The 26,791-nt window shown below is 51.3% G+C and overlaps 1 protein-coding gene across 1 annotated transcript in view; it reads right to left on the bottom strand.

Moving 5' to 3' along the window:
• KIF26B (kinesin family member 26B) overlaps positions 1 to 26,791 on the bottom strand; it is a 356,959-nt gene that overhangs the window by 180,220 nt on the left and 149,948 nt on the right. The window contains exon 4 of the mRNA XM_036354955.1: positions 8,579 to 8,745. Within this exon, the coding sequence (XP_036210848.1) occupies positions 8,579 to 8,745 (167 nt within the window). The remainder of the gene's footprint in view (positions 1 to 8,578; positions 8,746 to 26,791) is intronic.

Genomic DNA, 26,791 nt, shown 5'->3' with positions numbered 1-26,791 from the left:
CAGCGTGGCCGTGGCAAGGGCTGGATCCACCACAGGCCGCCGCCTTTCCTTGGCTGTGCCCAATACCCTCTTCCCCACCCTCACCCACATCAGTCAAGAAGACATTCAAAGTGTCACTAAGAACGGAAACGCCTAACCCTGGGGACACCGGACAGCAATCACTGGGTCCCTCAGGCTCCCTCTGCCTTCAAACATCCACACCAAGGCAGGAACTGGGTTTTCACCGAGGCAGCGCTGTGCAAATGACTCCCAGATGCTGTGAGCTGACTGCCAACACCCCAACCAGCCATCCGTCGGACAAAGGGCTTGTTTAATCAGAAAATGCCCTATTTCACACACACCCTGCAGCGGGAGGTGGGGACGGGGCTGCAGACACTGGCCATTTTCTCTAGGACAGATCACCAGCCAGGATGGCATGGACCGGCCATGAATGCCGCTCTGTAACGCTCGGCACAGCCCCAAAGCGAATAGTCCTGGGGGCCGTGGGGTTCGGTTCTCTATGTGGAGAGTTTTAGAATTTATTTTTTGAACATAAAGGATAACAGTGCAGGCACTGAATTAGGCCACTTTTCCTTCAGCACCACTGCTGCCTCTCATAAGCCATCAAGGATTTACCCCCTTTTATGCTATATAATAAAACCCTAATATGCAAATCGACCCAATGGCAGAACCAGTTGCTATGATGTGCACTGACCACCAGGGCACAGACGCTCAATGCAGGAGCTGCCTCCTGTGTTGAGCATCTGCCTCCCGAGAGGAAGGTGACTGGCCGTGGCAATGGGGGAGGGGGAAGGGCCAGCCCCACAGTTAGACATCCCCCAAGAGGTTCTGGATTGAGAGTGGGCACAGGTGGGGTGTGGAATTTCGTGCGCCAGGCCTCTAGTTTAAATATATTTTTATTGATTTCAGAGAGGAAGGCGGAGGGAGGGAGGGAGGGAGGGAGGGAGGGAGGGAGGGAGGGAGGGAGAGAAACATCAATGAGAGAGAATCATGGATCCCCTACTGGGGATCAAGCCCACAACCTGAGCATGTGCCCCGACCGGGAATCAAACTGTGATCTCCTGGTTCACAGGACGACTCTCAACCACTGAGCTGGGCAAGGATCTACCGCTTTGTTCCGCAAACACCTGAAACTTTCTGGGGGCCCTTGTAACCCTATGGCACTAAATACACATGTGCCTCTCAATGTTTTCCTTTCATACTGTGACTGATGTGCGTTCCAGCGAAACTATATTCCTACACTAACTTTGATTCCTAAACATTCGCTTCACCAGTGCACTTGAGAAAGAGTCCCTTGTTTTCTGAGAAGTCCATGGAGTCTTTTCCAAGAAATGTAAAGGTGTGACCTGCCAGAAATAAACAAGCAGGAGTCCCAGAGGGCGGGGGTTAGCCTCCCGCTCAGGCCTTCAAAGATCACACCCGCCGCTGCCTGGCCACCAGAGAAGGGGCAGGGACAGTCGGTGTAACGGGAGCACAGGCTGTACCTTTGCACAACTGAGAAAAAGATGCCCATCTGGGTGGATGGGGCCCAGCAGGGGGCACTGGGCCCAGCCAGCAGAGCGGCGCCACATAGAAGCCCCACTCGCCGACCCGCTCCTTCAACTGTTGCTCTTGTTCCGATTCTACATGTCGGCCCCGACCACGAGGTCCCATAGGAGCTCAGGGAAAGCCCCTCTTCTGTGGAAGCCTGGACTAGGGCGGGAGCTGGGCAGGGGGGAGGGTGCATGATGAGGCAAAGGGAACAAAAGACACCAGTCAGAGTGGGACGCTGGCGAGAGGGAAGGGGCAGGGTAGGTACAGGGTAGGTGCAAGGTGCTTCAATAACAACAAAACCAGAAACAGGAAGAACATAACTTTCGTTTTGTTTGTTTTGTTTTGTAGAGGCATCATTTTATCATAGCGGACACGGTGCTAGAAAGTGACTTCCATTCTGTAAGACAAGGCGGAAACGCTGCCTCTCTCCACCATGACGGGCAGGTAAGAGTCAGGTCTCGTGCACCTGTCCCCATTTCCCACTTCCGAGGCCGCCCGAGACCAGCTGTGGCGTGCAGGGCATGGATTTTCTCTGGTCATAATCGTCGGTGTCTTTACAACGGGAAGCCCTGAGCTTCCCTGGAGGGAACTGTACCTGATGGAAGACCCAGAGGACCAAGAGCAGCTTCACTCCCCTCCTCATCCTTCCTGGACTTAATACACTCCTAGCACGGAGCCAGGCACTCCTGTTGTGTGCGAACTTGCCAGGGACTCACAAAAGCCTTCGCTGTACAGATTCCATAAGAAAAGCATTTGCCGTAACCAGTGTACCAGGCCCCACGGAGCTGGCTGTGGGCAGGAATGTGGAAATGGCTTCCAGGCAGGACCTCCCCTGTAGACACCGCAGCCCCTGGGTACACAGCACGGAGACAGGTCCCACCAGGGGTGAGGCGTGGAGCGACCTCGACCTAAGCAAGGGCCTCAGAGGCCAGGGTCCACCCTCTCGGCTCAGCTGGTGGACCCCAGGAACCTGAGCAGGTCCTGGTTTTACGGCCACCACAACCTCTGGTCTCAGTGGGACACCAATCAAGTCAGTCATGGTGCCAGCCATGTGCTCCAGGGGCTTGGAGACGGCCGTCAGGTAACACAGGAGCCGTCAAAAACCAAAGATGGAAGGAATCACACGAGAGAGAGAGATGGACAGAAATATAGTAACATCCCTAAGAAAACAGTGAGTTTGGGACAAAGTCAAGGAGCTGAAGGAGTTGGGGGAAGGAAATGAGGGACAGCTTGGCAAGTGGGAAGGAGAAAACAGCAAATGGGTCCCACAGAGTGAATTTCAGAATTTCAGAGCAACCGGTTAGTGAGGTGAACACGAAATTCACCCAGAAATTCCAAACCCAAGGACGGAGGTATTTTTAATCAACAGTAAAAAAAAAAAAAAAAAAAAAACTGTGTAAAAGATACAATCTTGAAGAAGGAAGCACAAAATGACCCTGTTCCTGAAGAACAGAAAGGAAGAGAGAAAGAGGTAGACGCTCTAACTAATGTGACGGACCACATAATGAGCAACAGGACAAAGAGGCGAGGATCTGAAGGCACTGAGTCGTCTGAGTGAACCAAAACCTAGGGAAACCGGTTTTAAAGGCATTTATTTACACTAAGAATATAGGGAACTTAAAAACAAAACAAAACATCATTGATCATCAAAAAGGCCCTGAAATAATTTTGCTTGAAAATCTGACTTGAATTTGATAAAAAAAAAGTAATGGTCTTACAAAGGCTGTGACCTAAACGTAACAGCTGGAAGCAAACACTATCCCCCTGGGCAGTGGTGTCTGCAGACTGGACGGAACCCACACGTGCTCACTAGCGCCACAGCCGGACAGGGCAGGGTTCTACACTTCTCCATGCGGAACTCCTCTCTTTGAAGGGCCTGTGACAGTTGGCAGTGCTCACCATCTTTCAAACCCTGTCGATGAAAATCCTCCAGAGGTTCATTTGCTCCACGAATGAAAACAACGACGACGCGGCTTTTAACGGTTATTTGGGAAAGGACGTCGATGCGAAGAGATGAGATCATCTGGAAGAGGCGTCTTGCCTTGTGGACCAGGGTTCAAGGCAATGCTACGCACAACCCAGGATTTGTTCACGGCTCTTCACATAAAAATAAAGTCCCCACCGCCTTGGCCTACAACTTCGTACCTTTAAGGCTGAGTACATAATGAAATCTTTATCCAAAATTAACCGTCAACAAATGGGAAAATCGCATCACACCTACTTCCTGCACCACTTCATAGCGACATGGGAATCATGCAAAGGCCATTCGTTTGAAGAGTTCAAAGCCAACACGATCATTAACCAACTCGATGACCAATTGTGTCAACATCCTTGTTGGGTTACCGTTAACATTTTCAGTGTTATTTTTACTATGCCAGTGTTACTATATTTCCCCTCAAAATAACGTGTTCTTCCAGCAACCGGGCACAGTAATCCTGAAGCACAGGTAGTTCACCAAGATGCTGAGATTTAAATTCATAAAGAAATTCGGGGAGGGGAGGAAATTCTGGGGAGAGAAGCAGGAGACAGGCGCTTTGGGCTTCACCGCTTTCTAAAGCAGTGCTTCTCAGACTGTGATGAAGAATTTCTAGTTATATTCAAAATGTAAGTTTAAAAAATATTTTTTATTGATTTTTTTTTTTTTTAGAGAGAGTGAGGAAGGGAGAGGGGATGAGAGAGAGAGAAGAGAAAAAAACACCATAAATGTGAGAGGGAACATCTATGGGCTGCCTCCTGCACACCTCCAACTGGGGATGGAGCCGGCAACTGGGCATGTGCCCTTGACCCGGAATTGAACCAGTAACTTTTCGGAGCCCAGGAGTCACACCAGTCAGAGCTCAACCCCACTTTTCAGTTCTTGGGTTCCACAGACATAAAGTCACTCTGTCACCTGCTCCCGAAGTTCCTAAATGCCTCCTCTCCACTTCTACCCCTCATCACAGACCAGTCACCATCAGCCTGGCCACCATCCACAGACCACAGACCACACCTGGGGTGGCCCTGGCCAAAAGCATCATTCCTTTTTCAGGACTGGAATTCTTATTTTATAGACGTTAAATCTCTGAAATGCAACAGGGTCCACCCCGACCTCTACCCAGAGCTCTGATAAGCAAACTGGGGGTACTGTGCTTCCACTGCCCAGTAGCAGAAGGCACTGGACAGTGGTGAGCACGGGCTTGAGGCGTAGGCGCTGACCTTGCCCCGACACCCTGTGCGGAAGGACCCTGTTCTTCAGCATCAGCCCACAGTCGCTGAAGGGCTCCGGTTTGGGCTCCAGCGACAGATCCAGATTCACCCGCATCCAAAGCTGCCGCACACGGCGCTGCTTCAGCCGGGACAGAAAGCCCTGGACGCGCTCAGGCTGCCGTCATATCCCGTGGACCTCGGGGGTCCAAGGAGGCATCCCTGGTTCTGTCTCTTGACCGTGAGCAAGACACTCCATCTTCTGCTTAGGCCCCATCAGGGACGGGGGGTGTGGGATGGGGGTTAGAATGCTGCCTCACTCCCTGGGAGTGACATAGCCCAGAGGGATTGACAAGAACAGCAGGGCAGGGGGTGAGGGGGAATGAATGTACGTGTGTGTGTGTGTGTGTGTGTGTGTGTGTGTGCGCATGTGTGTGAGAGAGAGAGAGAGAGAGAGAGAGAGATACAGGGCGGGGCAAATGTAGGTTTACAGTTGTTCATAAGTAAAATAACACAACAATCTATAATAATAAAAGCGTAATATGCTAATTAGTCCAGATGGCCAAACAGTGGAGTGACCTTCCGGACAAAACAGGGCTGCGAGGGCCGAGCCCCTTGCACGAATTTCGAGCATCAGGGCTCTAGTTAATAAATAATAATTCACGAATAAACTCCGTGTTTCGCATACTCACACCTGTAACCCTACATGTGTTCTACTCCCTACATGTATGTACCTATATGAAGAATTACTCTTTCTCACATGGTACTCCCCCCCACCCCTGCAACTATACACTGTAAACCCTTGACAATCCATGGGCTTTTAACGCCTTGCGCCATGAAGGCCCGAGTGCTATCAGCATCCCCCTCGATGAAATGACGATCCAGGCCGCCCTGGGGATGTGTCCAGCTCTGCGCACGCTCACACCACAGCCGCTGGGCTTCTGAAACCACGAGTCCCATCGCAGTTCACCGCTAACTCCCTGCAGGGCCTCCCAGCCGCCACCTCCGGCCCAGCCGTCCTGGGTTCACCCAGTGTCCCCACTCGCCCCTGGCTGTACAATCAAGTCTCGGGACCGGCCTGCCAGCCATCTGCCCTTCCATCCGCTGATGCTCGCTTGCCTGTTTGTGAGTCCTCCCGGGTGACCCTGAAAGCTGGCCCCCAGCACGCATTTGTCCTGCCCTCGGATGTTCCCAGGGATCTCAGTCCGACAGCCATGCCCCAGCGCCGGAGATGCTGGGGGTTGTCCGGCGGCAGGAAGTACCTGTTCTCCCTAAACACTCCCATCAGAGCCTCAACCCCTCGCTTCCCTGCTTCAAATCCTCCTCCGGGGTTAGTCAGTCAACACATTGGGGGGAAAAAAAAGCTGTGGGTGAACTCTGACCTGAAGGCTCTTCCCATTCAAAGAACTTCAGGTTAGGAGGTCTGCTGAAGATCACCACCCAGCTGAGCACGGCCTGTTCTCCCCCGCAGTGAGGCCAGGTCGCCCTCCAATGCAAGCTTGACCTTCCCCAGGGACAGGGACCTCGCTCTCTCCTGGGCAGTTTGCCTGGTGAGCGAGTTCGCCTGCGTGCTGACCTGGGAGCTATCTGCCTGCCATCACTAGGTGTTATTCAGCCTTTGCCCACATGGTCGGGTGACCTATGGAACCAACCACATCTCTCTGACGTGCTGGCCCCGGGGCAGCTGAGGACCCTTCTCCGGACTAAGCCTGCCAGGAGGCGGCTTCCAGGTTCCTCAATACTCCAGTCACCTCCCCTCTGGACTGCTCCGATGGCCTGCCCAGGTCCTGGGGTCCTCTGTGCTGTGGCGTTTCCTCATACTCTGTTCCATCTCTCTATTCCCTCCCTGAATGGCACAGACATGGCCTCCCAGGGAGCCCATCCAAAGGTCCCAACAACACAGGAATCCATGTCCACCCAGAGCCAGCACGATGGCCCCCATGGATGGTGGCTGCACATACATGTTTCCTGTTACTCCCCATGCATTCAAGTTGGCCCGATTGCTCATAGGACAATAAACATGGCACCACGGTATAATCGGGACCTCAAAGCCAGTCTTCCACAAGCCCACCTGCTGCCTGGCCTGCATGTTAACCCCGGGTATCAGCCCTCCGACCCTCCTCTTGCAACCTGAGCCCCTTGCTCACGTCTGTGCTTTCGATGTTACCATTCATGAGGGTGACGGGAAAAGCCATCCAACATTCCCCTACTGACATGCTAGCTACGTCCATTCTGAATTAACATCTGCATAGTCCTTTGTACCACACTCATCGCAATCTTCAGAGCAGCCCTAGGGGTGGGTGTCCTCCTCGCTTTACACAGGAGGAAACTGAGGCAGACCTGGAACTGAGGACCCCTGGAACCCAAGGGTCATCTGATTTCCTATTTATTTCAATGTCGGGAGCTTAGCAATCTGAGGCAGGACAAGTTTTCTAAGGTTAAGTTCCAAGAACCAAATAAAGAATGAGCTGCAGAGGGGAAAAAATAGCAGAGGATTCGGGTTCTGTCTCGGGCTTTGCTGCGAATGAACCCCCAGGTTCAGGCGGCGGGTCCCCAGTTTCCTCATTCATAAGGTCGGGGGACTGAGGTCAGACTCCCAGCTGTCCCCCGTCTGTGGCCCTGTCTCCACCAAGTTGCTAAATTAGGCAGAGAAGATGGCTGAAATGCCTTTCTCTTTTGTTCCTTGTGTTTCCAGTTTCTAAGATTAGCTGGGCGGTATTTGGTGACTCCCAGCGGGTCCCTCAAGCAGGAAGAAAACTGCCATCTCCACAGTGTTCATGCTTAAGCAGCTCCTTCTGCGATAAGAAGATAAATCTGGACACGCCGGCCACAGGCTGCACCCACGAAGGCCCTCACCCCACGCAATAGCACCCTTACAGCCACGAGTTCTCAGAACCGCGGTTCTCAGCACCCAGGGGACGTGTGCGATGGGGAAGGTGCCATAGGGATGCAGTGAGCGGAGGCCAGGAGCGGAGGCTACTCACCCTCCGACGCACAGGACGGTCCCCACAACCCAGAAGGACCTGGCCCAAGATGCCCACAGTGCTGAGGCGGAGAGTCCTGTCTTAAAGGGTGAGGTCAGAGAATGGCCCCAAAGTCTCCCTAGTGTTTTATTTTCAACTAGAGGCCCGGTGCACGGATTCATGCACTGGTGGGATCCCTCAGCCTGGCCCGCGCCCTCTCGCAATCCGGGACCCCTTGGGGGTTGTCGAACTGCCCGTTTCAGCCATGGGATGTAGCGGTGCGGGAAGTGGCAGGCGGCCAGGGAGGAGCCCGAGCTGGGGCCGGGCGCCGCTTCCCCGCATCCCGGCCCCTCTGTGCCCGCTGCCGCCGTGCGGTAGCACTGCCATGAGGCGCGAGAGGCTCGTGCCACCGCAGCTGCTCTCACCAGCCGTGAGCCCAGCTTCTGGTTGAGCGACGCTCCCGCTGTGGGAGCACACGGACCACCAGGGGGCAGCTCCTGCTTTGAGTGTCTGCCCCCCGGTGGTCAGTGCACGTCATAGCGACCGGTCAACCGGTTGTTCGCTCATTCGGTCGCTTAGGCTTTTATATAGAGATATTTTTTATAGATTTTTAGAGAGAGAGGAAGGGAGAAAGAGAGCAAGGGAAACATTGATGTGAGAGTAAAACAGCCGATTATCTGATGGGCTGCCTCATGCACCCCCCTCCAGAAGATCAAGCCCACAGCCCCAGTTTGTGCCCTGACTGGGACTCAAACAGCGACCTTTCCGTGCACGAGACACCCAACCCACTGAGCCGCACCAGCCAGGACCCTTCCTAGTGTTTTGTCGGAATTGGCCCACGTGAGAGGCTAACCAGACGGCTGATCTGAGAGAACCGAGGCTCTGGAAACCTCTCTTACCTTGCGAAGAAGGACGCGGCCACGGAGGTGCCCGTGGAGGTCTCGGTGGCCACACAGGAGCCCTGCGAGGCCGGGGCGCCGGAGGCGGACAGCTTGTCTGCATTGTAGCGATTCAGCGCCGCTTCGGACAGGCCCTCCCGGCCCGTCTCTGTCATCAGCTGGGAGATCTGAGGAGGAAACGGACACAGAGCTCATTACTGGGGTTCGCCACGTGCCCTGACCACCACTGACAGTGTCGGGGGGCAGGGAAAGGAGCACATCCCCCCATCACACAGCATACACGGTGCTCAGGGCCCCTCCACGGCCGTTTCTCAGCATTTCAGCCAGTATGCCTCCTCACTTGCGTTCAGAATAATGGAATAAAATCACCCGCTGACATTGTAAGTTTCCATTATGTCTGTCTCCCCTGCATTTGGAGGGGAGAGCACGAACCATTATCCGCAATGTTTGCAGCCCACGACCAGGCCGGTACCATCGACCACTGCCGGCTAGTGTCTTACCAGGAGTGGCCCCAAGTGCTCTCCAACAGACGAGGGGGCCAAGGCATCATTTTGTTAAGGGAGACATGAGCCTGCTGATGCTGGCATAAGGAATTGAAGCATCACTTGTTGTTTGCTGTAGGCAGTCGGCACGCAGATGACTTCCAAAAGCTCATAGAAATAGACAGAGTCGCCATGAATTTCAGGGGGGCTCACGGGGAGGGTGAGATCATTTCATTTTCCTCCTGGATCATTAAGATAAATGGCTCCCGTTTTATTTGCAATCACTGCCTTCATAACAGAAGTTCTAGCCGCTGGGGCCGGGTCCGTGTTGCCTAAATCCACATCATATACCATGAAGAGCTATACTTCTGGCCACAATGAGATACTTGTGTAGAAATCTACTCCAGGAAAGCGCTAATCCCGTGACAAATGGAATAATAATGCAGGCAAGTCCAGAGTGCTATTTCGAAAACCTGTGACATTAAAACTTTGGTCTATTTGTAAAAACCAAAAATTGTTTTAAAAAGGGGAAACTTTAGTTCAAAAAAAAAGTGTCTCCAGACAGCCCTGGCCGGTTTCTCAGTGGTTAGAGCATCGGCCTGTGGACCAAAGAGTTGGGGGTTAGATTTGTGGTCAAGGGCATGTACCTCGGTTGCAGGTTCCCCAGCCCTGGGGAGGTAACCAATTAATGTGTCTTTCTCACATCAATGTCTGTCTGTCTGTCTGTCTCTCTCTCTCTCTCTCTCTCTCTCTCTCTCTCTCTCTCTTTCTCCGCCTCCTCCCTCCCTTCCACTCTCTAGAAATCAATGGAAAAAATATCCTGGGGTGAGGATTTAAAAAAAAAAAAAAAAAGCCTGCAGCCAGCTCCAAGTTCTTAAAGCTGAGTGGACAGTGCTTCTAATTGCCTAGAAAATGCAAGTGCAATAGAGTGAGGGCAGGGGGCAGTTTCCTCTTTGTGACCGAGCAGATGGGGAGAGTCCCATTTGTTACCCTTTGGAACACAAACGCATTTGCGCTTTTCATTACTGGCCGAACAGCCATTACTCTGAGCCCCGGCGACCTGACACTTGGCTTAAATTCATGCGCTTACTTGGAAAGCCTTGGCATTGAGCCGCTGAAATTCTGCCCACGCACACTTTCTCCTTCTCATTCATTCAGCGCGCTGTAAGGAAACCCGACCCACATGAGAGCGCGAGTGGAGGCAGCAGAGGCCGCGGTGACTGGAGCACGTCCCGGGCTCAGCAAGGCGCTGCCCAGGGCAGGGACCGGCCACCTCTCCCTGGGCTGCCTCCGCTGCCCGCTGCGGTGGGGTCCCCTCCACCACCTGCCCCACTCCTGCAGGGACCCCTGGAACAACCAGGGGGCTGAAGATACGGCCATCACACTGTCCTCACCACAAAACAGCCCAGTGTCCGTGGGGGGCAGCCTGAGGCCCCCCCTGGGCGTGGGGGCCGGAGGAGGAGGAGGGGCTGGACCTGGGTCACCTCCCACCTGCTTCTGGAGGAAACAGACCCGGGCCACCAGCTGCAGCCCCTGGTCGGTCCTACAACACGTATGCGTGAGACGCTGCCACACGCCTCGGCCTCACCGTGACTCAGTCTCCCCGCTTCGGGACTGGCTCTCTGAGTGGCGTGGGGCAGACACCGCAGTCCTTAAAAGATCTGAGGCGTGATCCCTTCATGTCACTCTCGCCCCAGGCTCTGTCGCTGCCCCCACCCGTGGTGGCACACCCCTCCCAGGAGCAGCATTCTCCTGGCGGCGCATTTCATGTCGCGGCTGCGGCCTCTCAGACCTGTGGCCCAAGCGCACGCCCTTCAAAAGCGTCGCGGGGGGCTGGCTGCGGCTGCCAGCTCTGGCCCGGGCCCTGCTGTGTGTAAGTCGCCCGAAAGCATGGGCTGCTCCGAGGCTGGGGAGACCAGCCCCCAGGCTCCCTGCCCCTGCCCAGCCGCTCAGCGGCCCCACCTCCTGCTCCCAGGCCACGTGGGGCTCACGCGCAGGGCTGGCGGATGGGCTGGGTGGGAGCCCTCAGGTGTCGCCTGTGGAAGCTGGGTTCTAAGATTTAGCCATTTCCCCCTGAGGCAGCTGATGGGCAGGAGGATGGGGCCACTTACCCAGGGACAGGGAGTGGGGGAGCCAGGGCTGGACCCGGTTTATTTAACTCTGAGACTATCTCTATTCTGCACTCCACCCTCAGTCCAGTTCCCCTCCTTACCCCCCCCCAGGACCACTTCCTGTCCCGGGGCTGCTCTCGGCCCCTCCCACATCCACAGAGAGAAAATGCCCCGAGGGTGGGAGCCGGAGTGCCTGCTGCAGCGCAGGGACCACAGCGGGAGCCCGTGTACAGAGGACGAGGCTTGGCCTCTGCTACCCGGCCGCTCTGGATCAGTGTCCTCTCTCACGACACCCGAGAGAGATTCAGGTGCGAAACCCTCCAGCTAACACATTGGGAAACTGAGGCTCCGGTGGGGAGTCTGTTCCTCTGATGGTGTGTGTGCAGCCGGCTGAACCCTGCGGGTAGGTCCTACTCACAGACTAGGGGGCGGGGGACTAGATGTCTCAGCGCAGGGTTTTCTGGGTTTAGTTCTGATTAAAACCTGCCGTTAGCTCTCCACTCGGCTCCTCAGAACCAGTTCACTGAAGCAATGGTATCTGTTACTTTCAAAACACCATGGAGAGTGTGCACATGTGTGTTCGCACATGTGTGCTTATGCGTGTTTGCACGTATGTTGTACATGTGTGCCTGTACATTTTTGCACATCTGTGTGTTTACACATGTGTGCTTTGAGCATGTGTGTGCCTGTGTACATTTGTGCATGTGTGTTTGCACGTGTGTGCTTTTGAGCGTGTGTGCATGTGTGTTTGCACATGTGTGCTTGTGAATGCGCATTTGCATGTGTGTGCTTGTGCATGTGTGTTTGCGCACGTGTGTGCTTGTCCATGTGGGCCCTCAGCATGCATGAGAGCCCCAGCTATCACTCATGTGCACGGAGGCTGCTCTTCGCAGACCTCACAGACAAAGCCAGCTCCACGTCTTCAACCACATACACATTTGCTCTCATCGTTCAGTATGAAGGGCTGTAAATTCATCCCCAAAGAAATAGAAAATCTTCAGTTTGGCAATGCGCTTGCCCACAGAGTCAAGACAAAAGATGTCTGGCTCTCACAAGCCCAGGTCGCTTCCACATCTCGAATGGCAGTCTGTGAGCCACTGGCCTCTAACCCCCTGCTGCCAGCGACTCTGAGCTGCCAGCGTCTCCGGGTGGGGTTGGTCTCAAATGGCATTCCTGACCCAGAAAGCTGCCTCCTCTGGCTCTGCCGAGGCTGCCGGGACCGGCAGCATCCATTTCCTGTGCAGAGGCACCCAGAGGCGGCAGGTGCATCCGTCTCCAACCACATTTAATCACGTGTAGCTAACATGTAACAGCATTTTCTCTCGGGCAGTCACCGTCTCACTGTTTGGGGACATCTCTGATTGTCACTGATCACTAACCCTGTTACTTAATGTTCTCATGGTTGTGCAAACAGTGGGTGCCCAATAACTATTTCTGCGCACAAACCAACTTACAATTCTCTCAGAAAAGGTAACCCTTGGTACAGTCATGGGATGCAGCTACGCTGTTGGCTGCCGAACACTTAGGATGCCAGGATACATTCTCAGACAGCCCATGTGAAATATAAACCAGGGAAGCATATCTGCCAACAAAAAAGATTAAAAATGTATTCCCAAACCAAAGATCAAACTAAGTGCACTGCGCACGCAATGCCCCACGTCAGCCACGGGGATGCTGATGTGCACAGAAAGTCATCTGCTCCGTGCAGCATCCAGGCCACACTTTAATAATTTATCTTCATTGTTGAAAGTATTACAGATGCCCCCTTTCCTTCCCCCATTGACCCCTTCTAGCCTGCCCCCTGCCCCAGGCCTTCATCACCCTATTGTCTGTGTCTATGGGCTATGCTTATCCTATATAATAAAAGGCTAATATGCAAATTGCCCCCTCGGGAGTTTCGACCACCAGCTATGACATGTGCTGACCACCAGGGGGTGCGCAGAACAAAGGAAGGCCCCAGCCAGCAGATGGGAGCAGTGGAAGGAAGGCCCTGGCCAGCAGCTAGAAGGCCCCGATCGGCCCTGATCACCAGCCAGGCCTGGGGACTCTACACGTGCATAAATTTCGTGCACCAGGCCTCTAGTATACATATAAGTTCACCCATTAATCTCTCTCCACCCGCCCTCTCCTGCTTTCCCTGAGATTCCACAGTCTGTTCTATGCTGCTATGTCTCTGGATCTATTTTTCTCATCAGTTTATTTTGTTCTTTATCTTCCATATATGAGAGAGACCACATGACACTTGTCTTTCTCTGGCTGGCTTGTTTCACTTAGCGTAATACTCTCCAGGTCCCTCCAGGCTGTCTCAAAGGGTAAGAGATCCTTCTTTTTTTGCTGCTTCATAGTGTTCTGAGGTGTAAATGCACCCCAGCTATTTTTATCTTCTTATCTGAGTCTTATCTCTGGCTGCAGGAAGATGCGGCAATCCCCTCTCGGAGCACAGAGCAGACTCCGCCCTCCCCCTGGCAGCCTGCACTTTGCACAAAGGGCTCCTGCCTTAGCACCCACGGTGCATGGCGTTTGCTTTGGTACCACTCCTTCTGGGGCCAGAAGGCTTCCTTCCCTGAGTTACGCTTATGTTCTCTTTGCAGGCACAGAAATGAAAGAAACACCCCACTCTAGAGGGAAGTACTGGGAGGTTGGGAAGCCGGACAACCTCCTTTCCTGCAGAGCCTGGGCAGGTCAGGGTGCCCCAGCCCCACATCACACCGAGCCGAGTCACACCGAGTCATGTCATGCCAAGCAGTCGGTTAACCTGCTTTCCACAATTCGGTATTCCAGAACTCATTGGTTCTGATCCTTTCTTATGCTCACTGATTGCTGTTAGGCATTTGAATAGGACAGAACCCTAGCTGGTCTGGCTCAGTGGATAGAGCGTCGGCCTGCAGACTGAAGGGTCCCAGGTTCGATTCCAGTCAACGGCAGGTACATCAGTTGCAGGCTCCCTGACCTGGCCCAGGCCCTGGTCGGGAAGCGTGCAGGAGGCAACCAGTCGACGTTTCTCTCTCACATCGATGCCTCGCTCTGTCTTTCCCTCTCTTTTCCACTCAGCCTGAAAATCAATGGAAAAATATCCTCAGGTGAAGATTAAAAACTTTTTTTTAGTTAAATAAATACCACAGATAATTTTCCTGTGGCTCTTGGCCTGCTGCCCCCAAGCACAGCAGTTACCACCTAGCTTGCAGCTTGCCCCCGGGCCTGGCCCAGTCCTCGCAGCCTCTGCCACTGGCCTGGAGGGGTCAGACAGACAGACAACCCCTGCTGCCTGGCCCCCGGCCAGCACCAAGGGGCCCAGGCGGGGTTCTCCTGTCCCAGGGCTGGGTGCCTGATTACCCTTATTATCTCAGCTTGCTTCGGCTATAAATTTTATTAGCAGCCATAAAATTATCCAGCCATAGCATTTGACTCAGTGACCTCTTGCAGAAGAGAATTCCGCACACCGGGCTGGTGAGGGCCAGAGAGGCCCTCCTCTCCTCCACCTGTATTTACAGCCGCACCGCCACCCGGGTCTGCCCTGTGGGATGAGCCTCGGCAAACAGAAGAGGCAGCTCCATTGCAGGAGGCCCCTTATCGGGACTCAATCGGGCCCCTCCGACTGATGGCTGTTTTCTTTCCTTCTCTGTGTTGCTAGAGGGTAAAGGGGCAGGGCCACCCACAGGCCTCAGAAAGGACTGAGCTGCAGGATGAAGCAAGGACCACTGACACTTCTGTTCTGGCGTCTGCCCTGAGATTCCTTCCTTCCAAGAGGGCAGCCCATGGCTCAAATATCCTTGTATAGAGTATCTTCTGACAAATGCTAAAGCCGTGCCATGGAGCCTGCAGTATTTCTACGTGTGCATTTAACTTCACCCGGCAGATACGTTGAATCCCAATAATGTTAATACTTAATCCTCAATGCTGTTTTGCGGGGTGGTTGTGGTGACATGTTCAATGACATGTTAACGACACAAGGAGTCCAGCTGACATGATTTTGAGGAACGGCATCAGGTGAGCTTTGCATATGTCCTGTCATACTTAATCCTGATAAAAACCCTATGAAGTAGGCACCATTATTATCAAGTAACAGCTTCAACTCCACCCATGGAAAGCCTTGGAAGAGGAAATGCCGCCGGGCGTGGCTTCTGTCCTCGGGTGTACCTGGCCCCAGTATAGCTCTTCCACTCTGGCTCCCACTCAGAACAGGGGCCACAACAAAAGACTTGATAAAGAGCAGAGAGCACGATTATTTGAATAATTTCTCAATGTGCACAAAGAGTTCGCGCTATCCAAGTGCTTTGTGACTTTTATAATCGAATGAAACTAAAATCAGGTGGTCTGGATCTTGATGTAACTGATCTCATGTTCAGCTTGCAACTGAGCGAACTTAGACTGAGTAATCAAGAGGAAATCACAAGCCGTATCAGCCCAACCTTGACCTCGGGGTCAGCACACCAGGGGCGACTCCCAAGGCCGGGCGGACTGACCCTGTTAGTCCTGTATGGATGACTGGGAGCTGCTTTTCTACTGGGGGAAGGTTCCCACTGCTCCCCACCCCCAAACACCCAGCCAAGAGCCAGGGCCCAAGAACGCGTGTCCTGAGCACCCGTCCCCACACTGACGGTCCAGGCCAACCCTCCGTGTGTCCCCAGCCCTGTCCTTAGGCTATAAGAGCAGTTGTTTGTCTTGTAACTGGTGACACGAGTCTCTCTGCCTAACCATGGCCAGCCCTGTGACAATAGGGACTGGGCAGTCAGAGAAAGGTAAGTATCACACGATCTCACTCATATGTGGAATCTAGTGAGGAAAATAGATCCAGAGATCTAGAACCATGAACAGACTGATGAATTTCAGAGGGATGGTGGGGGTGGGGGGAGGGGAGATGGACCGGGGAACTTGTACGCATATATGCATGGCTCATGAACGCAGACAGTAGTGTGGCGAAGGCTTAGGAGGGGAGGAGGGTGTCAATGGGGAAAAAACACACACAAAGGGGATATCTGTAACACTTTCATCAATAAAGATAAATTTAAAAAAAAAAAAACAATAGACTGGGTTTTGCTCACCTCAGTATCACCAGCACAGCACAGAGTTTAGATATGGAATATATCCAATAAATACATCAATTAATACACTACTTAACAAATACATGCAAATAAAAATGAACTTCATTTAGCTGAATTGGGATTGCTGGAGTTTGTTTGATTTTAAGAAACAGGTTATTTTCACCTGATTTAAAAAACTATGGCTAGGGTGCATAAAGCTGTATTCAACAAAAATAACGTATTTCAGCATACATGTAATTCGGTATAGCGGGGAGACACGTGACTGAGTGGCGGAAAGAAAAGGCAAGCACACGCCAAAACCGGTTTGGCTCAGTGGATAGAGCGTCGGCCTGCGGACTGAAAGGTCCCAGGTTCGATTCCGGTCAAGGGCATGTACCTGGGTTGCGGGCACATCCCCAGTAGGAGATGTGCAGGAGGCAGCTGATCGATGTTTCTCTCCCATCGATGTTTCTAACTCTCTATCTCTCTCCCTTCCTCTCTATAAAAAATCAAAAAAATATATTTAAAAAAGAAAAAAGAAAAGGCAAGCACAGGGACCCAGGGAAACAGAGAGAAACAGGAGAAAGGGGAAGAAAAAAGAAAGAGAAAAACAAAAAGAAATTTACATAAAAAGATTTAACAAGGGGGAGAGAAGACCAGTGACTGTCCCTCTCGGCCAGCATGAGTGTGAGGGGGTGAGAGCCACGGGTGGGGAGCTGGGCTCCTCTGGAACATTGGACAAGGGACCCTAGGCCCAGGGCTCCCGGGAGAGGAGGAGCCAGCCAGAGACTGAGGGCCCAGCACCGGCCCAGGAGCCCCTGGTACTAGACAGGAGTCTCCGCTAAACTCTGACCCCAAGGCCTGGAAGATAAAGGTACACACAGAAACCGGAAGATCCAGGGCACAAACGGAGCCACTCTCTCTCTTTTCCATTAAGAAAACTACTCCTAACCTTTGGGAAAGGGCTTGGAACTTCTGAATTCCCGAATCCCTGCGGGAGGTCACCCTTGCAGAACGGCACCGTTTCCTACGGGGGTGGGGACACAATAAGACTCAGAGGCTGCACATCAGATTCGCTGGAGCTCATGCAGCAGTTAATCCTCTCAGGGCCCATGGCCTTTTCCGCCCCTGCCCAGCCGGCTGTTTGTCTGTAGAGGACGTGGTCATGTATCTTTAAGAAGCAGGCCCTTCCCAGGGCACGTGGCACAGTCCTTCACCCGAGTCTTGGCCAATGCTCGGAAAACTTTCCAGAAAACCAGCGGTGCGTTGTGGCCTGGAATCTTAAATATGCATTCCTTGTGGGCACCTTACTTCCTCCTATTTTAATTCTGCTCTGAGGAAAAAGTCAAGAGGACCTGTAGACCATTCTTGGCTCTGAGGGACCCACCTCAAGTCTGCAGAATGGCCAGTTTGCTAGAGGCAAAAGCAACCTTGCATTCTGGGCAAAACTGGGGAAGCAAAGGCATGCACTCACACACATGCACACACACACATGCACGCACACATATGCATACACACATACACATGCATGCACCCCTCAGGATGCTGGGATGGTAGCCCACATAAGGCAGAAGGGCGAGGCCAGCAGCTGCTGGAGCCCCGGCAGCAGGAGCCCTCAGAACACAGTCCCTGTGTGGGACCTTTAAGGAGGCGACAGCACTGAGCCTGGCTGCGCTAAGCCTGGCTCCAGATGGTAGGATTCACCCTGCTCAGCCCTGGCAGCTCCAAACCACAGCCTCAATGGACAGACGGTCAGACTGGAAACGGGCTGGACCAAATGGAACTACCAGTGCGATCCCAGTGCCCACCAAAGGGTGGACCATGCTTCGGCCTCAGTCAACGTTGCATTGAATGATGAGAACCACGTCTGGGTCTGGCTTGGTGGATGACAGCACGAGGGACTCTCTCAGCCCTGACTCCCCAGCTGGGGGAACTCAGACTGTCTGGGGTGAAGTGGGGTAACATAGCTGAAAGGGTCCTGTGGTTCCTCATGTCACGACCAAATATAACGCAGGGGCATTTAGAAATAGTCCTGATCATCTTTAGAGTGTGTCCCTGATTGAACATTTGTCTGGACACATCAAAGAAGACGACAACGTTCTCCAACATTGTCGCAGAACTCGGACGGGGAACAGGGGCCTGAGTCTAGGGGTCCGCTGGCGGCTCCACAGCGACGCACGGACTTCCGTGGTCCCGGCTTTGACTGACCTCACGTCTCTGCTCTCCTGGTTACCAGCTGCAGAAAGGCCACATGCTACACCATCCAAAAGCAATTTTCAAAACCACCTTTTGATGGAGCCGGAAAAGTCCTTAGGTGTATTCTAGGCCAACGTTCACCGTGTCCACGTGAAGGGACATGGCCCGGATGGGTGAGGCCAGTTGTCCAAAATCATACACCTCGTCTGCGGCGCAGCCTGCCAATTGCAGGGCTTACTTATGCATATTAGAAACTAGCAGCAGGACGAGGGAGGATTCCAAAATGACTGCAAATCCCTGGAAGACAGAAAGAGCGCCCGTAGTTTGGTCATAAGCCAGGGGCCCGGTTCTAGCCAAGTGGCCAGCTGTGGGGCCTTAATAAAGTGGATTAACCTCGCTGCAACTTAGCTCCCAAAGTCAGGGCTCTGGCATCAAGAATAATAAATACACACACTCACGAGCATCGTTCTCCACAAAGAACAGCGGCTTCCGACTCAAGACCAACGCTTCACAGCCTCACTGGAAACCTGCACAGGAGGCGGCAAACCTTGGCGGGCTGACCGCCAATCATCTCAGGAAGAGGTCTGGGATTGTTCCTCTGCCTATTCCGTCTGAGTTGGGGATCACTCCCTCTATAAAGCTGGCCATTTAAACTTCACATCATCTCGCCCGGCCAGCGTGGCTCAGTGGTTGAGCATGGACCTATGAACCAGGAGGTCACGGTTCGGTTCCCGGTCAGGGCACACCCCCAGGTTGCAGGCTTGCTCCCCAGTGGGGGGTGTGCAGAAGGCAGCCGATCAATGATTCTCTCTCATTATTGATGTTTCTCTCTTCCTCTCCCTTCCTCTCTGAAATCAATATAAATATTTTTTTTTAAAAAAAACCCTTCATATCGTCCCTACCATCCAGAATTCAGTGATCAGCTCAGCAGGGCTGCTCACTGGGCAACTCTGGGTCCTCATCCCATTCAGGATCGGCCTGTCCCCTGCCACCTGACCCAGGGCGGACTCTCAGTTGATGGTTTTCTAAATCGGTTCACCCAGTTAATTCAGATTAGTAATGAAATACATTTATTTACATATGTGTGTTTTCATTGCCTATCTCACTAGTAAAATTGACACTGAGAATGCTTTACAGCAGTGGTTCTCAACCTTCAGGCCCTTTAAATACAGCTCCTCATGTTGTGACCCCCAACCATAACATTATTTTCGTTGCTACTTCATAACTGTCATGTTGCTACTGTTATGAATCGTAATGTAAATATCTGATATGCAGTATGGTCTTAGGTGACCCCTGTGAAAGGGTCGTTCACCTGCCAAAGGGGTCGCGACCCACAGGTTGAGAACCACTGATCTAGAAGGTTAATAATGTTTGGATAGTCCTTAAATCCTTCTTTATTAACCCTGAATTCTCAAACTTAGGGATATTTAAAAATCTTGGGCCTCGTAAGTTGTAAAACCGAATTCTGAAATTCATTTTGCTGTTGTCAGATTCCTTGAGGTCTGTATAGTCTCTCAGCACCCCCTTGCTTTGAATACAATTAGCAAAGAGACGAGGATCTTCTGTGAGCTGGCACCGGGGAATTGTATAATCTCATTATGTCTTCACTAAATGAATATTCTACTTTCTTTTTCTGCTGTGGCTGTAACATTCCATCAGTGTCCTGATTTCTTTACGTGGTGATCCCGCTCAAGTTTCTCCTCCGTTCTCTTAAGATGTTGGGATTTTTCTTCTGTTGTACAGGCTATGGCTTTTCCCAAAGCTCAGCTATACTTTCCACTTGTTCGAACTTTATAATGTGGGTCAGGCCCAGCAAAGTCAATGCCAGCACGCTTATTGTGAGCAATCTGACTAGATTCCCCTCCTGACAAACCAGAGCCAGCAAGATTGGCAGGCCCTGCCCCCTCAGGGGCCCTGGCCAGCGCACTCTATTCTCAAACACAGTTAGACCTGGGCTTCCTCTCTTCCATATCTGCCCTTTTGTTGCAGACCCTGAGTCCCTGGGGTCTACTCTTGAAAACAGAACCGATCTTTTGGGATTCTTGCCTTTCATACACACTTGAAAAGCTATTCATTCAATGCTGAGTTAAAAGACTAAGCTGTATTAACGAATCGGTCTTGTTGCAATTCCCCTAAATGGAATTATTCCCTTAGAAGCCTCAAGAAAGAGCAACATCAACATCTCAGTGAAGTCTGTCGTCTTCCTCAACTCCCCAAACCACGAATCTGCCCTTAACACAAAGGAATGTGACGTCTACAGAACTTCTATGCAGAGGAAGAGCCAGGTCTGGATCCAGAGCATGGCATCCACCAGGCCATCTCAGAAAGACAGGGTGGCCAACATCTACAAAGTTCAAGACCAACTGAGAAGACACAGGACGTTAGTTCCCCTTGTCCGCATGAACAGCGCCATCTCCATTTTGGAAGGTCAGTTCTGTGAAGGCAGAAACAAAGCTTGCCTTTGGAGCACTGTTCCTACTCCAAGTCACCCCCGCGGAGGAAGTGGGGGACACTCTGCTATTTGACTTTCTACAGGGCTTACCACCAGCACATTCGTAAACAGCCAGAGCAGGACAACGTACACTCATTTCACAGTTGACTTAAAAGTTAGTCGGTTGTTTTCCCCCCAGAGTCTAAGTAAGTGCACGTACACACACACACACACACACACACACACACACACACCAGAACTGTCCTTCCAGCAAACAACAGCATGGTGATTATCAGAGGGAAAGCGGGTGGGGGAGGTAGAAGAGGATAAAGGGGGAATCAACAGTGATGGACGAAGACTTGGCATTGGGTGGTGAACACATAATATACAGATGATATTTTATAGAACTGGACACTTGAACCCTATATAATTTTATTAACTAGTGTCATCCCAATGAAATTAATAAAAATTTTAGGAGAGGAATTCCGCTCCAGCGGTGTCTCTGAGAAAGAATGACTATCCCTCCCCTGGGGGAAAGAATGTTAAGAAACAACTTGCCAAACATACGAAGACGCAGTTGAAAACCGGTAAACATGTCTCCTGAAGAAATACATAGACTAAAGAACCTCAGGTTGGATCGGGGAACACGTCCCCAAAGTGAGGCTGCTAGAAGTTCTGGAAGGTCCTTCCTTCTGTAGAGATCTTTCAGGTCAATCAAAGTAGCCGGCTGTCCAGAGTGACTCTGGTGCAGCTCTACTGAGGGAGAGGTATACCAGATGCCTGGACGAGAACTCTCCTCACACATGATCTTGATGCATAACTACTCCCAATGTCTACAATCTAGGCCAGTGCCGCTCTCTACCCACCCAGCTGTCATTGCACCAATGTCCCAGACAGACCTTAGCCCAGCGTGAACCTAGCGTGTCCCAGGCTTGCCTGCTGTCTCAGTTGATTGCTTTCTAAGATAGTCCTCATTGTTGCCTATCTCTGATAACCGCATCTTTCATTTTCCAGCCTCACTCAACTTAAACTATTTCATGTTACTGTCCCCTAAGTAGATTTACATGTGTCAAATCCTGTCTCCGGAATTTTAATATTTTTTTTTGGTTTAGGAATCATACTTGCTCCGGATTACATAGTTACTATCAACTTTTAACTAGTCGTTTGGGAAGGAAAATGCCGTTTGTCTGAAAGCCGCCTTATCTTCAAATTCTAGAAAAACTCCCCTCCAATCCAGGTCACCGTGGGGATCATGTGCCACATTCAAGGGTCAAACATGAAAAGGCGGTGGTGGGAACAAGAGGCGCGGGCTCGCTCCGCACCCCGCAAGCCTGCCAAACCGCAGACAGGAGGGACTCAGATGAAGGCACCCCGTTAAAGGAACTTTGTTCTGGGTGTGCTTTGTCTAACTCCCAGAGTGGGAGAAGGCCCACAATAGCCACTTGAACCTCTTTTCTCTGTAAGTCTCCAGCTGAAATCCAGTATGTGGGAGTTCTTTCAATAGCAGCTATGCAGGCCTTTTCAGAAACTAAATTTGAATACGCCACAGTGACCAACTGGGTATATAACTGCTCAACAACCGACTTGAAAGCTAACGGCAGCCACCCTCCCCCCCGCACCCTAGCTGCACCCTATTACCTTCTGGCCAGGCTTTGGGGGCTTCCCAGCAGGCAGCCTCCAACCTCGGTGGCCCATGGGGCCAGGCGCCCCGGCCTGGGAGCCCGACCTTCTCCCTGTCGCCTGCTGTTATTTGCGCTGTTGCTTATCTCTCCAAAGCGGAGTCATAAGAACAAACTCAGCTAAGCCAAATTGGCCCTTTGTTTGCCATTATCATAAAAACTTTATGTCGGAACTAATAAAAACATGCTTTACGTGCACAGTTACGTGGGTTTACACAGGCAATAACACCCAGCAAGTTACACCCATAAATCCGGTTATAGACACTTAGGAATAAAAATTTTATCTTTGCCAATATTTTCGTTTGCTGGAGGGAAGGTGCGAACACAGCCTATGGCCGATCCGTGGCTTCCCAGGGCCCTTACGTCTCCCTGGCTGCCTCTCTGTGAGGCCAGGAAAGTCCTTTCCGAGATTTCTGGAGACGTCTCACAGTTCTATAGCCTCTTAAGGACTCACTATCAATCACACCTCCAGTCTCAGTAAAAGGGAAGCTTTTTCCGAAACTTTTAAAAACGAATCACTTTTTAAATGAGTTCAGTATTTTCTTAGAATTCTTGTAAGCAAACAAAAAGATCCAATTCTCGTCCCAGCTGGGACCTTGGAGCAGGTTTACAGTAGATTTAATTAAAGAAGCTTAATGAAACCCCCCCAAAATGGGGACTCGCCAGATTTCATCTTTCCACAGGAACGCACCCTCACATTCACTAAATGAGTTGGGGCTTTGGCTTGCATTTCCTTTCCTTCTAGAATACACTGTCCAACAGAAATATAAAGGAATCCACAAGGCAACCTGCATGTGTTCTAACAGACACTATAAACTAGATACTAGTTACTAGATACCATGAGCCAGACACTGTAAACTCAGAATCTACAAACTATAGATACCATAAACTCAAAAGTATTAAAATCATGTCACCTCTAAAGTCCATTTCTTCTGTCAATGATTCATAGTAAAATAGGTAAAGGGAAACCAAACTAGGTGAAAGGAGAAATATTTAGAGCAACAACAACAACAAAAAAGTCTATGTCTGCCGGGAGCCGGTCCATCCTTGCTGTTTCAAGGGACCTGGCATATATGGCATACTGTTCTTAATATGTTTGCTCACCTTCTTGGCACTATGTGTTTTAACCAAGGTCACCTCTCTGAGAAAGGTTGTTTCCCCAGGTAGGGATTTTCCCCTGAAGTTAGGGAGGGAATAAAACCCCTTAACTAAGTGCCAAGTGGGTAATTAATCACTTTAACTACAAACAATCATGCTTAAGCTACATAATCTTTACTCCCTGGAATGGAGATAAGAAACGCCCTAACCTTTGGAATAGAGATAGATAGGATTGGAATCAACTGGTATAAATACAGATGTAACAAGACAACAGGACACAGAACCTAGACACAGAACCTACACAGAACCTAGAGACAGAAGAACTTCGCTGGAGAGAACATGGCAAAAGATCCTGGACAAAAACTGGCCACAGAACCTAGAGACAGAACCTGGCTACAGAACCTGGATAGAACATGGCAAGAGAACCTGACTAGAACCTGGTGACTGAACCTGGCTGGAGAACCTGGACAGAACCTAGCGAGGAAACATGGCTATAGAACCTGGCTGGAGAACCTAGCAAGAGAACATGGACACAGAACCTGGCTGGAGATCCTGACCAGAACTTGGCTAGAGATCCTGGCTAGGCTGCTGATCAACTGAACGCTGTCTCCATGTCATTCCTTCTTCGCCGACTCCATCCACACCTTTGGGGACCCCTGGACCTGCTGGGGTTGGACCCCAGCATATGTCAAGAGTTATCAGAGGTAAGTTCAAAGTTACCAATCTGACCTCTCTCCCAGCCAATCAGAGCCCCTGAGCCTCTTACACACAGACCACCACGCGGTCCCTTCTATATAAAACTGCACCCTTGGAAAATGAGAAGCCAAATTTTTTTTTTTTCATTTAAAAATGTTTCTCAAAGAATCTATGGGACCAGCTTTCTGTAACCTTCAAAAAATGGTATCTTCTATATCCACCGTCCCTCTGTTAGAGTGGATTCTAAAGAAGACATTCATATAGGGCATTTTCCAAGTGAGGGAATAAACCAAAAAGTCAGTATTGTAGCTCTGATTTTTAAAAAATACGTTTTTTATTAATTTGGGAGAGAGAAAGGGAGAGGAAGAGAAGGATAGAAACATCAATACTGAGAGCGAAACATCGCTCAGCTGCCTCCTGTACACCTGGATATGTGTCCTGTCCAGGAATCGAACCATAACCTCCCGGTTCATAGGTCGACGCTCAATCACTGAGCCACGCCAGCCAGGCTATAGTTCTGGTTTTTCTAAAGTAAGTTTTGGCAAATTGTTCCATTTCTCGGGGTTAAACGTTGCCCACAATTCTGAGTCTGTGTTGTGTCTTGCATGTCTCCCTGCTGTGTTATTATCGCTAGAAATGCATACTGATGCCCGTGAAGCAAGTTGCTCTGAAGGGCGGAGACCAAAATTGTTGAATGTACCTTTTCCTGAGCTGCCACGACACTGTACGTGTAGAAATGCTCAGTTACACGTGTGTTGCTGCTGTTGACTCATAAACCACGGAAAAGTGCTGAGATCATGTAATGAGAGCGCTGAGTAAATGCATAGGTAAATTTTCTTTTTATTTGTTCCTAGATTCGTAAGAGTGCGTGTTTCAAAATAAATAAATACAAGAATCTCAAAATGGTCTCTGTTTCTCCTCAAGGATGAAGGAAAGGCCTCTGGCAAGAAGGCGGATTGAAAACGGGGTCACCAGAGTGTGATTCCCCAAGTCCCTGATCTGCATGTGTGTGTTTTGAGTCAGATAAAAAGTCACCCCTGTCTAAAGTGCACACCCCATGCTCTATCCCCGTCCCTACCCACCCCCCCATGTAAAAGCATTTTCTATGGAAGGACATTTGGTTTCCAAGGATATAGCCTTGGTTTTCAAGTAAACAAAAGGGGTTAAATATAGCCTAAGATTAGAAGTCATTTCATCTAAAGAATTAGACTCAGCCGCTAAAATGACCAGTTAACTGTAATAATGTTACTGTCCAAAGATCTCCAGAAAGAGACATGACAACGGGTTGTCACCAGCCCTTCACAGAACCCTGCCCCGGAAGGGAAACAATGCTATACAGGACGTTATTGGGGCAACTGACAAAAAACTAGAATGCACAGCGGATGGCAGAGCAGAGAAAGTCATCCGTCAATGTTAATTCTACTGAATCTGAAACTGTGCTCTGACTGCACTAAAGAACATCCTGTCTCCCAGGAAATACACACGAAGTACCCAGGCACAGAGGCTCATGCAGCCTGGCTGGTGTGGCTCAGTGGTTGAGTGTCGACCCAAGAACCAGGAGGTCACAAGTGCGATTCCTGGTCAGGGCACATGCCCAGGTTGTGGGCTCAATCCCCAGTGGGGGGTGTGCAGGAGGCATTCGATTGATAATTCTCTCTTATCATTGATGTTTCTCTCTCTCCCTTCCTCTCTGAAATCAATAAAAATACATCCTTCCTATATAATAAAAGGGTAATATGCAAATTGACCCTAAGGGTGGAACGACCAGAACGGCCGCTGGACCAATCACTATGAGGCGCACTGACCACCTCTCGGTCCCTTTCCCCGGTCCGCAGACTCCAATTGCCTGATGGTGAACGGGGAACTGGGGGTGGGTGGCGGGGACGCTGGTGGCGCCAGGCCAAGGCCCCCACCCTGCCAGTTGCCCCACACACAGAGGGCGACCCGCAGCAGGGGTGGGGCCGGCAAGTGTGCGGGAACAGCCGACCTCTTGGTTCCTTCCCCCTGCCCTCAGGCACCAATCATTGGATGGCTAATGGGGAACCGGGGGTGGGTGATGGCTGGGGGCAGGGCCAGCTGCAGGCAGCGGGGAAGATGGCCCTGATCACAGGCCAGGCCTAGGACCATACCCACACACAGATTTCATGCACCAGGCCTCTAGTGTGTGTGTGTGTGTGTGTGTGTGTGTGTGTGTGTGTGTGTGTGTGTGTGTGTGTTTTAAAGGCTCATGCACCTCACTCTCAAATGGTTCAGACAGTCTCTGGACGTCACTGCAGAAGGGGGGGAGTGGTGCCTGGCCTGCATCTGGTGACAGGCCCCCTCCCTTGCCCTGCCCCGGCTCTCGCTCTGAACCTGAGTCCCTCCTCCTGACGTCTCCATAGAAAGAAGCATGGACTGGGGTCGTTAGTCTCAGTGCTGGCCCAGGTTTCTGTCTCCTGCACTCGTTTCCCTGGGGTGGCTGGAGCCATCCTTACAGTGGCTCAGACAGCGGGTAAGACT

This window comes from Myotis myotis, unplaced genomic scaffold (genome assembly GCF_014108235.1).
Source record: "Myotis myotis isolate mMyoMyo1 unplaced genomic scaffold, mMyoMyo1.p scaffold_m19_p_21, whole genome shotgun sequence".
Classification (NCBI taxonomy): Eukaryota; Metazoa; Chordata; class Mammalia; order Chiroptera; family Vespertilionidae; genus Myotis; species Myotis myotis.
This window is presented reverse-complemented; position numbering and strand designations above follow the sequence as displayed.